At 43.5% G+C, this 16,379-nt stretch overlaps 4 protein-coding genes across 4 annotated transcripts; 1 reads left to right on the forward strand and 3 right to left on the reverse strand.

Moving 5' to 3' along the window:
* Positions 1–204: 204 nt before the first annotated feature.
* On the reverse strand, positions 205–2,332 carry AK88_05369 (uncharacterized protein; the record flags this gene model as incomplete). The annotated part of the gene is made up of 3 exons (XM_012482971.1): positions 205–599; positions 1,026–1,995; positions 2,243–2,332. 3 exons carry the CDS (start codon positions 2,330–2,332, stop codon positions 205–207), a joined length of 1,455 nt encoding a protein of 484 aa, XP_012338394.1.
* Positions 2,333–3,927: 1,595 nt separating this feature from the next.
* On the forward strand, positions 3,928–5,341 carry AK88_05370 (uncharacterized protein; the record flags this gene model as incomplete). The annotated part of the gene is made up of 3 exons (XM_012482972.1): positions 3,928–4,005; positions 4,195–5,038; positions 5,181–5,341. The coding sequence occupies 3 exons, from the start codon at positions 3,928–3,930 to the stop codon at positions 5,339–5,341; spliced, it is 1,083 nt and encodes a 360-aa protein (XP_012338395.1).
* Positions 5,342–7,334: 1,993 nt separating this feature from the next.
* AK88_05371 (uncharacterized protein) lies at positions 7,335–10,207 on the reverse strand (the record flags this gene model as incomplete). The annotated part of the gene is made up of 2 exons (XM_012482973.1): positions 7,335–7,850; positions 10,118–10,207. The coding sequence occupies 2 exons, from the start codon at positions 10,205–10,207 to the stop codon at positions 7,335–7,337; spliced, it is 606 nt and encodes a 201-aa protein (XP_012338396.1).
* Positions 10,208–10,822: 615 nt separating this feature from the next.
* AK88_05372 (tubulin alpha chain) lies at positions 10,823–12,507 on the reverse strand (the record flags this gene model as incomplete). Its single annotated transcript, XM_012482974.1, has 3 exons — positions 10,823–11,992; positions 12,117–12,237; positions 12,446–12,507. 3 exons carry the CDS (start codon positions 12,505–12,507, stop codon positions 10,823–10,825), a joined length of 1,353 nt encoding a protein of 450 aa, XP_012338397.1.
* Positions 12,508–16,379: the final 3,872 nt, after the last annotated feature.

The following is a 16,379-nucleotide window of genomic DNA, read 5'->3' on the forward strand; positions in this document are numbered from 1 at the left end:
CACAGTGTGTGTGTGTCGACGTCTGTCTACGTCGGCGTCGACGTCACTACGTCGCTATCTACCTGCAGCGGCGGCTTACGCTCCCCCGCGCCCGACCCATCGCTGTTGGTCTGCCGGTCATTCTCATTCGACGTTTGGTTTCTCGCTCTCCGTGGTGTCTCTCCCTCTCTCTCCGGAAATTATTGTTGTTTTTTTTTGCTTCCTCTAATATTCCAGCAGGCATATTGCCACACAGTTTGCAAGCTCAGAGGTAAGCTCATGTGAAACACTGTTACCTTTGTCTGAACATTCGGATGAAGAGTCCGGGACACTGATAGATATCATGGTACTACCGTGACCACGCAAATCCTCCTGAATGGTTTCAGCACTTTGTCCGCGGCCTGCTGCCGCAACTTGGGATACGGTCACGGTCTTGGTACAAGTACTTTTCTTACCTGCAGGTTCTTCCTTGGTCTTATCCGTCACGGTACCCACGGATGATGGTGGTGACACAGGGGGTTGTTGTCCCGGTCCTGGTCCCTGACCCGGTCCGTGGCCTACTGCGCCTGATCCCCCGGGTGCTGCCGGTTTTGGTGCCACAGGCTTAGCGGCCCCTGAACCTGCATTAAGGAAGAAAAAATGGTAGATGATAACAACAAAGGACACCAGTGGTACAGAAAGAAAGGGCCGGGACGGTTCGGTGAGGTAACGGCAGGCTAGGGTCCGGCTCGCTGCATGCGTCGATGCAGTGGGTCGGCTGCATGGATCGAGGTGGACTCCGTGGAATGCGTACTCGGTGAACTCGGTCGACTGGGTCGGCTGCATGGTGCAGTACACTTTTATTTGTTGTCGCCGTTATCTCGCAGCCGCTGCATCCCTCGTCCGCCGTGCCGCTGCATCCGTCGCTACATACTCGCCGTCGCCGCTCCACACTCTTCTACACGGGGGCCGCCGCTACCGCTGAGGGCAGCGAAGAGGTTCTACTGTTCCACCGTGTGTTCGTATTCGTGCCAGACATATTCGTGCTTTCTCCCATCGGTCCTTACCTGGCGGTTCCCCTGGTGGTAGTTTTTCAGCTGGCTCAGTAGCCTCCGTGGCGGGATCGATGGCGCCACTTGCAGTACCTGTATTACCGGTGGCTGACATGCCCGGTGCTTGTGATGTTGATGTTGTTGGTGGTAATGTTGCCTGTACCCCGTTTGGTCCTCCACCTGCCTCTGCCGGCATGTCCGCCCGTGCTGTTGCTTTATCCGGTCCGTTCTTCCTTTCCTCCTGCCATTTGTCTATTTCCGTGTTCAATATGTTTTTACCTTCCGTACTGTTCTTACTCCCTCCTTCTTTCTTGATCAATTCCTTCACGTCACTCTTCTTCATATACTCTCTCTTATCCATCCACTCCGTCGCTGTTGCCAGGTTGTTAGTGTCTAATATGTCAATACTATTTCCCTCCTTAGCCTGTTGCCCTGCATCATCTGTACCTTCTTTTCCCCTGTTTCTGGTACATACTGGCGCCTGGTTCCCTGCAGTTATTCTGTGTTGTCGTGTCCTCCATTCTGTAACCCATTCGTCCATTACCTGCCCCAAGAACCTCGTCCCAATTTTTAATTGCTCAAAATTAACCCAATCACAGTTGTCTCTATTAGTGCCAACACGGAGCGCTTCCTCCAGCGGACGCATGAATGTGGAAACATGTTCCGTTATTTCTTTTATTTTACACTGCTTCCCATATAACTTGATAAGGGCCACGGTCCCTATCATGCACCTTACGTAGTTCCACAGCTCGCGGTCTCCTTCATTCGTAGTACTCTGTGCGGTTCCTTTTTTATTCAATCCTTCCATATAATAAAATATTTTCCCGACCTCCATGCATAGTAATCTACTTAAATTATCCCCAAGATACGCAGGCCGCAATTCTTTGTTCGTACATATTGTTTGTATCGTAATGTCGTATCGTTTCTCATTCAAGTATGCACCTAATTCGCTGAACATACTCTTCATATCCGTCCATATTTTCTCCTACAATTGAAATAATTGAAGCATCCATGTATACTTTACCACCTCCCGTAGTTTTACCCTCTGTATACAGAAGTATACATGGTATACAATATTCCCCACATACTTCGCTCTAAATGTATACAACAATACTAGCCCACATTATCCATATGTTCCCGTATAATTCTATAATTGTGTGTACTATTCACCCTGTGCCACACAAATGAGTCTACATGTTCTTCCCGGGCTCGTAATTTTCACGGCAACGTACGCTAAAATCCTGTCCATCGCCTTGATCTCCCTGGATTCGTCTACTTCTTATATACGCCACCAATAAATCCGTGAACTCCTTTCCACTCATTTTCCTTTTTGTTCTTCAGGTAATTTACAATGTTACATGCGCCACTGGTGCCCTACTGGTGCATGTGAACTGCATGAACCACTACATGGCCCATGTACTCATTCTTTTGATATGCCGTCGGTACTACTTATTAGGTGTTTACCCTGCCTTAATGCATAATACTAGAACTCTATACAGAACAAAAACCACTAGTTCTCTACCTCGTAGGTCAATTCTTTTCTTCGAAAACTATTAAATCACGTAGGACGTATATGTAGGAAATAAAGGAAACATGAATATAGGAAGCAAAAAAACACGAAGAATAGAAGAATGAAAAAAAAAAAAAAAACAAGAAACAGAAAAAAAAAAAAACAACAGGCAAAAATAGGCAACAGTACTACTACACTAGCGTACACACACAAAATGCGCCATGAATACGCCATTCTACACCGGTCTCCACTAAACGCCTGTCACACACTGCCTCTCTGTGTGCGTACACCTAAAACCCCGCAGTAATAACAACAACATCAATTTGTTCTTCCGTCGTTGTCGCCGTCGTTGCCGGTTCTTGTTCGCCTTCCCACAAAATATGTGTGTTTCTTCCTCCCCGTCCCCCGCTCTCTCTCTGCTCCCTCTCTGGATCCCCTTGTCTGGATGCTACCCTCGAACCCGTTACTCGGCTACTTCGTCGAAACCTTCTTACACTCGGCTGCGTTGCTCGGAGAGACAATCTCCTCCTTCGTACACTCGGCTACTTCGTCCAATCGGTCTTGCACGGGGCCGCGGTGGCGCGACGAGAGAATGCTCCTCCTTCTTACACTCGGACAATCCGTCGTCGAGTCGTTGTTACACTTGGCCGCGTTGGTGAACGCGTTGCTCGGAGAGACAATTTTTCCTCCTTGTTACACGCGGCCGCGTTTGCTCGGCGAGACAAGCCTGCTCCGTTCTTGCACGCGGCCGCGTTGGTCGACGCGTTTGCTCGGAGAGACAATGTCTCCCTCCGTTCTTACACTCGGACAATGCATGTACGAGGACGCGGCAACCACGGCAGACATGGATATTATTACTACGTTTTTGTGTACGCACACAGAGACAGTGTGTGACGGCGTTTAGTGGAGAAGGGGGTGGGGGGTGGTATTTGTGACGCGTTGTGCGCGTAGGTAGTGTAGTAGTACTTTTATTTTCCCTTCTTCTACAAGGAAGCAAGGCGGAAGAAGGAGTCTGGTTAATGATATATCGAGGGTATATATATATATTTTAACCGGGTATCGACAGGATTCAGGAATAGGTGTTGTTATGGGACTAGTGTGAATGTCTGTACTCATGACGGTGTAGTTTTTTCCTATTTGTTCCTGTCGTTTCTTTTTTTTTTTTTGTCTGTTTGTCTTTCTGTTCTCCCATCTTTGGTATTCCATTTTTTTTTCCTTGGTGTTTTCCTATCTCTAATGAAAGGATAAAATTATTCAGGAGGCCTTAGTTTAGGCATATGTTTTGTTAGTGTGGACAGTTAATGTACTACCAAGAGCACATGACAGTTTCGGATGAATGTAGTAATTATGTGGCAGTGTAATATATGAAGTAAGAATTAAATACAGATTTATAATAATAAAGGCAACATGGCCGCAAAATTAGGGGATCTCTTAGCAAATTATGCACGGAAGAGGGCAATGTGGAGACAGGATGGAACATATGAGGTAATTTAGTATGAGGGTAAACTATATAAGACCTAAAATGAATAATTAGGAGGGAGAACACAGGGGAGACAGAAATGGAAGGAGGAATATATTAGAACTGTGAGCTCAGGTATAGCGGATAGAACAATATTATATATTAGGCCGGAAAGCCAGATACACAGGTACACATATAATTTTCCTCTGCTGCAGAAAGGAATATGGGAAGATATAAAAGAAATATTCAGTGAGTTAGAGGAGGCATTAGGAAAACATAAGAAAATGATGCAGCAGTTCTGTACAATAATTGTTACAGATGACCACAGCATCCGGAAGACAATGAAGGCGCGTATATGCGTGGACATTGTGAGCATATTTTCTTTCATGAATAAAATGAATATCCTGGAGGGCCTGGAGACAGTGGAAACGAAGGTTGAAAAGGAAGGTGAGCTGTGGGATTATTTCAGGTGCATGGTGGGGACTATTGCAATAGCGAAATTACACAGCGGAAGCTGTGCAGCACGCGCCGCTGTCAAGGAGATAGTTCATAAAGTGAACGAAATTGGTCTGGAAGGCGGACATGGAGATCCGCGGGAAGTGTGTGCAGGACTGGATTATGATACCTTAAAAATAGGCTCAACGTTTTTTGGGAAAACAATGGGAGATTGGATAAACACATGGAAGCAAATACACTATGGAAGAGTAAATTCACGTGAGGGCAATAAGGATTGTGAGGGCGCGACAGGACAAAGATCACAGGAGAATGCACAAAAGAAAGTGCACGATGAACCTGTAATGACAGCATTGGAGGATGGTACTGTACATAGTATAAGGAAAATGATTGAGAATAAGGAGGCTATAGGCGATGATCAGAAAAAGAAAATAATGGAAGAATTCAAAAATACAGGAACGGGAGGGGAGGCATGGAAGAAAATATTGGACGATATAGGACCAGGGAAAACGTCAGTCACACCAGCCGCCGCTGAAAAACCCTTGCACCCTGCAAACCCAGGAGCTACAACAACGCCGGCAACAGCATCACCACAGGGACCGACAGGTAAGGACCGATGGGGAGAAAGCACGAATGCGACCACTACGGCCGCCACCGATATGACTGCGAATACGGATGCCGCCACCACAATACGCACACGCGGCAACAACAGCACAACAGCACAGCACCACACTTCGTTGACGTTCAGCGGCGGCCACGATAAGTGCATCCGTAACGAGTGCGGAGCGTACCGGTCGCATGAGCCCAGGTGTAGACGACGTGTGTGTGTGCGGCGACGGCCACCACGGCAGCAGTAGCGGCGACGAGGATGATTGGAGTGTGCAGTATACGAACTTATGGAATACATAGAACGTGGATTTATGCATATGAGACACAGGAGAGCGTAATTTAGGAGACAGTGCAATTTGGAGAAAGGGGTAGCAATTTAGAAAAAGAGGCAACAATGTACAAGTGGGCAGGAAAGCTTGTGGCCGCCGTGTCGAGTCAAAGGTATCGAGTTCGTCCAATTGGTAACTGACACGTGCGGATTTTTCCAATATACCAACTATAGACCATAGTGTACTATAGAGGGAAAGGCATAAATGAAGGATGCAATTCGCCCCTTCCAAGGCAATTAGCACATTCTACAGAGGCACAACCCCCCCCCCCCGAGTGCTTGAGTCCAGTGAAAACCATTCCGCAAAATACTAATTTTGCCTGTACAGAGAAGCGTTCCACGCATAACACTGGCTACGAACAATTTCGTGTAGCTCGCGCTCATCCATATATATGCATCCCTGTCATTGCACAAATACCTTTACTAAGGCATAAACAGAAGCAACATCTGTGAAATCTACGCTGCTTATGTATTCTTCAGGAAAGCAGATGCGGAAAAGATATGCAAATTGTTCTATAATTATAAATGTTAAGATATGACCGCCCTCTTCTGTTCGCACGTAAGTATATATATTTCTTTATATATGTATACTCGTCCCATATAATTGGTAGTGCCCCTTAATCCTATAACAATAAATATAATATTTGTACACTGGAAACGTCGAAGCATGAATCCTGCCAGCTATGACCCCTCGGTAAGGGGATGTTCAGTTCCACTATGTGTGTGCACGTTGCCGCCTGACGTAAGGAATGAAGTACACAGAAGAAAGGGCCGTTAGAACTTCGTATCAGCAACGGAAACAATAGGAATGCGCACGAGCAGAAGTACTTAGTAAACTTTATATTTCACCGTAAGTCTCTGAAGCCTTGGCGGAGTAACCAATTTCATATTTCTTGTATTAATAAAATTGTATGAAGTACGCAAATGCAGAAGTTGAAAATCATCAGTAGGCACATACATGGTTGCAGACACCTATAATACGTGGCATCGTATACACATCACAGCTGACACGGAATGGTATGGACCCACATTGAGCATGCATACTTATATGAATGCGACCATCAAGGAAGTTACGGACTAAATTGAATACAGGAAGAATTGTTCTTTCCGGAATAATTATTTTAAGTGGGTGTAACACAATATATAGGGGCATATATGTTTTGCGGCGTTAAGAAAACATATACGCGATGCTCCTAAATCGGTTGCGTGTACTCGTGGTACATTGTATTCGTGATAGCACAAGCGCACGGCCGTGTGCAATGCAGTAAATATATATGCTCGCATATGTGAACATGTAATTTTTTTTTGGTTGGGGCTGCGGCAAATTGCAAATTGTGCGCGCGTAATTTTGTCCAGGCATTCTTCGTTGTGTTTCCTTTATTTTAGTATTATTATTTTTTTTATTTCATTTGTACGCATATTTATTGTTTTTTTTGTTTGTTTTTTTCGCCTGGCTGTTCAGGTAATTTTACCATGTTTGTATCATCTGCTACGTGAAACACGTCCTTTGGCCGCGCATTCCATCGTGCTTCCCGTAATTTTTAAAAAACTTAACGCATAAACGTTAAAGCTGCATTTGTCACTGTGTGGGTCGTACGGCTGGGCATCTTTCCCAGCATATTACTGTAACCTTTCTTCCCAATCGACGTGAAATTGCATAAGTAGTATATTATAGGGGTTCCACAACATTGAAGTATTTAAAAAAGGGGGAATAACATGCATACGTATAAAATTTACAAGGGGATGGAAAAAAAAAAAAAAAAAAATACAGAAGAAAAAAAAAGAAAAAGAAAAAATTTCATCTCACTGATAATTGTGGTTATCCAGGGGTATGAGCTTACTCACGCATCGATACAGCAACACCGGTGGCCTTCTCTCACGCTCGGCGAGCCCATACACACCTAGTGCAATTTCCACGAGATGCTCCGTATGGTGCGCATTTTCGTAGTTCTGCCTATGTCCTCATCATTCCTTCTCTAGCTTATACACCTTCTTGTTGATGTACCTGGCAAAGTTATTGATGGCATTTTCCCCCTTAGTCGTTAGTCTTCTTCCCTTTTTCTTCGGATTTTGTTCTACATAACCAAGATTTTCTAACTGCTGCAAAATTGACCTTAAAATTTTGCCGCTAGCTAAACTCGTGTGGTTGGGGGCAACACCTCTTCTCTGCTTATAACTGTAGTGCCTTCTGAGGTATCCAACTCCAATGTCGGGACTAAGATACAACTTTCTCAAGATACTCGATGCCTTTACAAAATACCAGTCCTCATTTAGGGGGGCCAATTTTCTTCCCTTTCCTGTTTTCACGAAGTTACACCATTTGGGGAAGGTTATTTTGTTGTGCAATTTTAAGTAACTAGCATATGCCTTAATGAACAGCTCGGAGTCTACATCCTTGATGCAGTTGTTCGTTCGTACAAAGGGCACTGGTTCGAGTAGCCTCTTGTTTACTACTCCTATATCTTCTGTGAATTCTTCCGCCTGCAGGGTAAGAAAATTGGGGGGGAAAAAACCCAAATGGATATAAGGTGGCGTGCGGGATACATGAAACGCAGGCAAGCGCAAACACGGTAAGCACACATGCTCTTCATCTTAATCACGAGGGGGGGGAACAGTTTAACGGACGATAGTGCTGAACCGTCTCCGCCGCGCGGCTCCCGGTTTCTCATCATTTCACTCTCTACAGCAACTCCTTTTTTTTTTTCTGCCACTTCCCCTTCTTGGGCTCCTCCACGCCCACAGAAAAACAGAGAAACGAAGTCGCATAGCCTCATGGCACATTCTCAAACGTCGTATTAGCGCTTTCACGCAAACTTGCCAACACTCACAATTCTCCCCCTGTATGGCGAATGCGCAGAGAGCTCATACAAAAAATGGAAGCAAGTTTAATTATTTTATTTTTTCACATTACCATTTTTCCTCAATCGAATGCTAAAGTTAATAGATTTTTGTATGTTACTCCTTTGGGGAGATTAAAACAGGCGCTGGGGTATCTTCCACTTTTTGGCAAAATTTTCCTATTGTCGCTAAGCGTACAATTTTTTACGAGCATATATTACATGAATATACATATAATGATTTTATAATACCACTTTTAGCAGGTACGGGAACAAACACAAAAAGAATGCCTTGCGAAACAGCAGTAAAGTGAGTGAGCCTCCTTTTTCCTTGTATTCTCGCAACATGCAAAATTTACTTTCATTCAGAATGATGCCAATTTATTTTTGTAGATTCTTCGTAATCACTTTTAATTAAAAAAAAAAAAAAAACAAGCACGTAACAAGCTGCAGTATTGTTGCTTATTTCCTGTGAATTTTTTTTTTTTTTGTTTTTTTACATACTGCGTTTGAATGCCTCGTCGGGGGCGGGAATGCAATTTGTACCCAGTGACAATAAAATTTACCTCAAGTGCGTTGTTTGGTACCTTGCGCATATGCACGTTGGAAGAAACGCCCTGTGGAGGAATACATATATAATTTCGCCAACTGGGTGTGGTGGCCATTTTATTGTATTTTTTTTGTTTTTGTTCCCTGCTCTTGTTCCAAATGCGGGGAAAACTGGGTGCCGCAGTGAGTTCGCCATGGCCATCTTTTTTTTGTTTTTCGTGGAGGAATTACCACGACCGCACCCGTCAACCGTAGCAACAGCACCAGTCGCAGTTACGCCGTGGGAGAGAAAAGGCCAACCACAGTATGCTACGCATGACGCGTAACACTGATGAAAACAATGGGCGTTGACGCCAGTGCATATTTTATGACGTGATCAGTGCTTTCCCCTTCTTCAATTTTTTTACGTGTGGTTGGCGAAGCCTTAAACGGTGTACCTCTCCCTCTTCCAAGCGCGCATAACGACATACTCGTTTATCATCTCACCTGCGTGAAAGGGACCTTCTGTGGCCCTGTCATTATGTTTTTTTTTCCTTTTTAGGGTTGGCAAAGCCCGCAATCATATGGCACCTTTTCCGTTCCCCCTCCAAAATGGTTCTTATGTCACATTTTGACCTCCCCACTGCGCTGTATATTAGGAGAGTGGCATATATAATAAAAAGCCTAAGTATGCGGGGCTATAACGCATAGGAGGAACAGTGTACACGCCCCCCGATGGGAATTTTATTTTTGAAAACCCCTCACAACTCCACAACACGTGCGTGACACGAGGAGGGGGGTGGTTGTACATAATATACCGCACGCTCAGCACATTTTTTATTACGCCTATTTTCTTTTTTTCGGCGCAAAGGAAAGATTATTACGCCCACAGGAAAATGGAGGATTTACGCCCGTTGTTTTTCCCCTTCGTTCAACCTTGTTGCAATCGCAAACAGGAAATTTCTCCCGCTCCATCATCCGTCCTCCAGAGAAAGCGTTATAATTTTTTTTTAATACAAATTTCGTCAATATGACATGCTCACTTGTGTGGATAATTAAGGGGAACATTTTTTTCTTTTTTTTTTTTCTGCGTGTTTCGTGACAGTCGTGGGATTCACACATAAAAGAGCCACTGTATATATATTATCCCTATTTTGACATACAACAATAGGATGCAGCACGTTGTGTTGGAAACGCGCGTTCCCCCTTTTTTTTTTTTTTTTGTTTTTTATCCTTGAAAAAAGTTGCCACACAAAAAATATACATTTTCACCTGAACAGGTCAGCAGAAAAAAAGGGAAAAAAAAAAAAAATGTAACTATAGCCAAATGACGTTCCTTATTTGTGTGAACGGTAATTTAGAAATGAACCTGAGAGTCCTTACTAAAGCAATTTTTGGCGACTCATAGGAAAAGTTGAACCACATGGAGCTCAACGCCGGGGGTAGGAAGTACATCAACCACGCCATCTTCATTTTGCAAAGCGTCGAACAGACATGCCCATCCCAATTTCTTGTCCCCTCCCAGCGCTTATGTACACCAATAAGTTTGGCAATACTTCCAGTAATTTCTCGCTCCGTTCAATGTGCCTTTTTGTAAAAAATGTAAAAGTGTGAAATGGTCATTTGAGTTCGCCACTGTATTTGTACTAAATGGGTGTGTTCATTGGGTGCGCGCAGAGGGATAATATAACTGCATGGTATCAGTTGCCATTTGGCTTATCCAGCCTTCGACTTGCCGCTGGCGGCACGGGGCATACCACACACGTCTGTGTATCGATAAATAAATATCCACATAAGTGCAAGCGTCCATATGTAGGGCACACTTCTGTGCTAGTTTGTTCACCCCTCAATAAAGCGCATAAAAAATTGTAGTGCGCCAAAAAAAAAAAAAAAAAAAAAAAAAAACACTGTTGTGCCGCTACACCTCTAAGCTACTACACCTTCATGTAAAGGAGTGCAAATCAGCAAGCATGGAGCATTCTACCGAGCGCACGAGTTTTTTTTTTATTTTTTTTATTTTTATTTATTTGTTTTTTTTTTTGAGCCGCCTCTGTGCGCATACTTCTACGCACTTTTGAAGTGCATAGCTCATTCGTATCCTTCGTCTTCCCCTTCACCTTCGTTGGTCTCAATGCCGACCTCTTCGTAGTCCTTTTCCAAAGCAGCCAAATCCTCCCTGGCTTCACTAAATTCCCCTTCTTCCATACCTTCTCCAACATACCAATGGACAAATGCTCTCTTAGCATACATGAGGTCAAATTTCTGGTCCATTCTAGAAAATACTTCAGCAATTGCGGTGGAGTTACTTATCATGCAGACGGCTCTCATCACTTTCGCCAAATCTCCCCCAGGGACAACAGTGGGTGGTTGGTAATTAATACCACATTTGAATCCTGTTGGGCACCAATCAACAAATTGAATGGACCTCTTTGTCTTAATCGTCGCAACAGCAGCGTTGACATCCTTTGGGACAACATCTCCTCTATACATTAAGCAACAAGCCATGTACTTTCCATGACGAGGATCACATTTCGCCATCATAGAAGCAGGCTCGAATGCAGAGTTTGTAATTTCAGACACGGAGAGCTGCTCGTGGTATGCCTTCTCTGCACTAATGATAGGGGCGTACGACGACAACATGAAATGGATACGTGGGTAAGGCACTAGGTTTGTTTGAAATTCCGTAACATCTACATTTAGGGCACCATCAAATCGTAAAGAAGCTGTTAAAGACGAAATGACCTGAGCTATTAGTCTGTTTAGGTTTGTATAAGTAGGCCTTTCAATGTCCAAATTCTTTTTACATATATCATAGATGGCCTCATTGTCTAACATAATTGCTACATCTGTGTGTTCTAGTAGAGAGTGGGTAGATAAAACAGAGTTGTATGGTTCTACGACAGCTGTTGATACTTGAGGTGAAGGCCAAGAACAGAAATTCAATTTCGATTTTTTTCCATAATCTATTGCTAGCCTTTCCAACAAAAGACATCCGAGACCACTTCCTGTTCCACCACCCACAGCATTAAACATGAGAAAACCTTGGAGCCCTGTGCAGTTGTCTGCTAATTTTCGCACTCGATCTAAACATACATCTACTATTTCCTTTCCAATTGTGTAGTGTCCTCTTGCGAAATTGTTTGCGGCATCTTCCTTTCCTGATATTAATTGCTCTGGGTGAAACAGCTGACGGTACGTTCCTGTTCTCACTTCATCTACGACCGTTGGCTCTAGGTCGACGAACACACATCGTGGGACCTGCGGCGGTAGCATGTGGTGGGAAGCGGATGAACAGATGCACGAAGGGGGACACGCGAGGAGGCATTTTGTTTACTTTTCATCCCCGAGCAGCTGCTCCCAGGTAAGTGTTCTCTCCACTTACGTGCTTGCCGGCGCCCGTCTCCGAGAAAAAGGTGTTGAAGGCATCGTCTCCCCCAGCAACGACCTGGTCGCTGGGCATCTGACCATCTGGCTGAATTCCATGCTCCAAGCAGAATAACTCCCTGTAGTAGCGCAGCACCACGAATATGTATATGTGTCTGTAATCGCGCGTCTACTTATGTACACGCGCTATGGTGGGCCATGCTGCAAACTGATACTCCACCCGATCAGACAACCGCTCAGCGGGACGCACACGGAAACCATCACGCGTGGGACAAACTTCTCTACTCTCCATCACGATTAGAATTTTTTTTTTTTACATCGCATTACCAACAAGCATTTCCAATTTGAATACCAGCCTGACCTACGTGAATGCTAATTACTTCTCTCATTTTTAGAATTAGTTAACTGCATGAGGGGGGAGGTGCAGTAAAGAGGGTACCATGATGGTGGTGTGCAGGCTTTTCTACCATGGCAAGCCCAGTGTATGCGGACACCTATTCGGTTATCCCCCTCCCCCCCAAAGGTGAATACCCCTAAGGTGAATCCCACAGGAGGGGGACGCCCGCTTCTACACCCCCACGTGTCTGCCGCAGTGCTGCGGGGCCGACGTGAGTCCGCCCACAGAAGCACGGGGGAGAAGCGGACTCGAGCAAACTGATTCTATCACAAAATACACTAGCGTAAATGTCCAAGGCGCAAGGTCGCCGAGGCGCCCGATGACCCTGTGGAGAGTGTGTGTTCGTGCCTGAGGCAAGGCCCTGCAAACACACGCGAAAACTAAGGTGGAAAATTCCACCGCACACTTCCTCTGTACCTCTTCACAAGCAGTGGGGGGGGAATAACAAATCAGCAAAAGAAAGGAATGTTGAAAAGGGGACTGAATTCTTTGTGGCCAGGGTTTAATTACCGAAAAGGGATTCTCTATATTGCATGCAAGTAGATTATTTTGGTTTCTTCTTTTCTTCTAAATGTGAAATGACGAAATGAAGATGTGAAGAAGTGAAGAAATGAAGAAATACACCTAATGACTAAATGTTTAATGCCATGAGGAAAAAAAAAAAAAAAAAAAAGAAGCTTGGGGAGAAAAAAAAATCACAGAAAAAAAAAAAAAAATGTACACATATGATTTACGCGCACATATATACAAGCATATGTATTATTCATCTTTATGGCTGTTTGTGTAAAAAAAAAAAAAAAAAATTTGCTCGTGGGAAAAGAAGCCATCCCCACAGCGAACTCTAGAAACTCTGCATTTGCTCCAAGTCGAAATGATATAGCTGGGTATCGCTATCAAATCACGCAAAGACAGATGTGCACGTGGCAAGTAGCCACGGGGAAGCTCCTAAGGTTCGCCGCTCACCGAACGACAAACTTATATATAAGTTTCCCACGCACAAACACACACACATACATATATAAATATATATATAATATATATATTTACGTATTTATATGTAAAGCCACCGGCGAGACCGGAAAGGACGCATTAGCCAAATCAGATAGTAAAGAAAAAAAAAAAAAAAAAGGCAGATACGCAAAAAGAGGTACATTCAAATGGATAACTAAGGTGACAGAGAAAAAAGGCGCACACACTCCCACATCTAAGTGCATATGTAACCGTCTTGTTTTTTTTTTTTTTTTTTTGTTATCGTCTTTCCGTGTCGCTATACTGTTAATTTGCTTGCCTATCCAGTTTCCTAGAGACAAAGATATAGATCTAAGTGCAATGTCAAAAAGGGATTTTTTTTTTCTTTTTGTACACACTTAAGGCTAATAATATATGAAGACACCTGTTTCCCATGGATGGAAATGGAGACCGCTTTTTTTTTTTTTTTTTTTTTTTTTTTCCCTTAATTATGTTATTTTTTTAATTACGATAGCTCGCTGAAGGAGGTGCTTTCCTGTGTGCAATGTTATCTTCTCATTTGTGCACTCATCCGTAATTTTATCGTTTTTAAAAAAAATACGATAAGGCCAAAAGATAGGACGGGCGAGAATGCCAAAAAATGAATTCTCATAAATACACACGGCACGTAGTACACCCGGAACGCCCAAACGTCACAAAGGAAAAAAGAAAAAAACGAAACACACAAATAATAGGTTATAAATGATGAGTGATAAAATACTAAGGTTATTATAAAACAAACGTGTGCTCCAACTGTGCTGCCCCCATTTCTGGTGGACCTAATGAGAACAGTTATTTTCTCTGTGCATGTAGGAATAGCCAAATGGGAACTCACCACGGTGACACATATTTCCTTTCCATGTGCTATCTAATTTGTTCCATTTGTTTTTTTTACGTTATTGGAGCACTACATTTTATTAACCTCACAGTGTATCCGCTTCCGTATTGGGGCTAACAATTCTTAAACGTATGCCTAAATACACAATAAGGGCAGTGCGTACCAATTTTCGCATATCGCACTTCGTTGATTTTGCACATATGCAATGGATTGCGTTCAGGAGACAATGCTGTCCTGCAGCTGTTCTCAAAGGAAAGAAAATGTGACATATATAGGCCCCATTACTGCAGTGCAACTTTATTGTGTTTTTGCTTCGTGCACTTTTTTTCCTTAATGTTTGGACGAACAAATAGACGAATGGTTAGCAGAAAAAAAAAAAAAAAAACGTCTGCATTGTGAAAACGACTATTTCCAAAACGAAGTGTTTTCATTCACCCCTTGAAATGAACTAACTCCGTTACTTTATCATCTGCGCCATCTGAAATTATACCCCTGTATGTCAATCACCTTAGTTGTGTAAAACAACCAACATGTTTATGAACGTTCAGGTAATTCTCTAAATGTACCCTACCGAGCCAGGTACAAATGTGAAAAAAAAAAAAAAGGAAGAAAGAAACATTTACTCCATTCTGGTAAAATTACACAACGAAATATGTCCTTCCAGGGGAAAACAACATTTTATATACAATGCTACTATTGGAAAGATCCACAATTTGAAAATGCCAATTTATATTTGCACAAAAATTGATCGACAGGGGGCCTTTTGCCCTGGCTAGCTAAAATGTAACACTTTCTAAAAAAAAAAAAAAAATGATAACCATGAAAGTGTACTAAGTACTGTTCCGATAGGGATGGTACACTTGGCTGCCATGTGCGTGTGTGCCACTTGTGGCCGCATATGGGGGCACACCCACGGGGGAACGTACCACTGTGCTACACATCGCCCTGACATGGGCATTTGAAAAGACCCATTTTTTGTTCGCCCTTCCAAGGTGCCACAACATCACAAGGGCACAATTCGAATGTAATAATGGTGCTTTGCCTATTTTGGGCCTGCTTTGAATTCCCCACACCTGTGAGGGCAAATATTACTGATCATTTATCGCCCTATCCAGTAGGCACTTATACGCAAAAGGCAGAGTGACCAAAGAGCCTCCACTGTGCAACTTATGACACATTTACGTTTTATATATGTTTCCCTACCTGCGGTCATTATTTTGAGTAGATTAACATGGGTGGTGGTGGGCGTGCACCCTGCGTGTTGATTCTGATGAAAAGATGTATCCCATTACACAAACGTTACACACGCAAACGAGGGGATGCTTAAAAGAAGGGTTACTTTTATTGTACACAACAATGTGACATTTTTTATCATGCTTGGCCTTGCGGTTTGGGCACACAGTTTCCTGAGTGTATTATCCCCATGCGGTTTGCCATCCCCAGGGAAACATGTCACCTGTGTGCCTTTCTGCACCTGACATCCTTAACTTTACTCAATGTTGTTTTGTCCATGGTGCCATGTTGGCATCTGTTGCCACATGTTTAATTTTGAATTTTGTTCACCCTTCAGTATTTGTTCAGTTCATTTTCGTTTTGCCCCATTTGCGGGAACCCCCGGTGGGACAGACCGATTATAAGCACACCAAATTTTCACTCAATCGTGCAGTACAAATATCCCACCCTAATTGGGTACTATGCGGTAATGAATTTTTTCTCACTCATTTGACTGGTTATGTGTGACCCCATCGTGCAATTAACTCGTCATGCCTTTCCTTTCGTGCTTCCCAACGCCATCCCTCATTTCTGTGTCCCGCTTTTTCCAGACTCCACAAGCAGCAACGAGATGCTCGTTGCCCAACGAATTAACACTGCTGTGTATGCCTCTACATGCCGACGGTAGCTATTTGTACGTACCAGTACGCATCCGCGTGTATGCCCATGTACGCGTTCCTGTCACCCTGACGAATGCACATAATGCCGCCGATGTAGGGCCTTTTCTTTAAAAAAAAAAAAAAAAA

Source organism: Plasmodium fragile, assembly GCF_000956335.1.
Source record: "Plasmodium fragile strain nilgiri unplaced genomic scaffold supercont1.122, whole genome shotgun sequence".
Classification (NCBI taxonomy): Eukaryota; Apicomplexa; class Aconoidasida; order Haemosporida; family Plasmodiidae; genus Plasmodium; species Plasmodium fragile.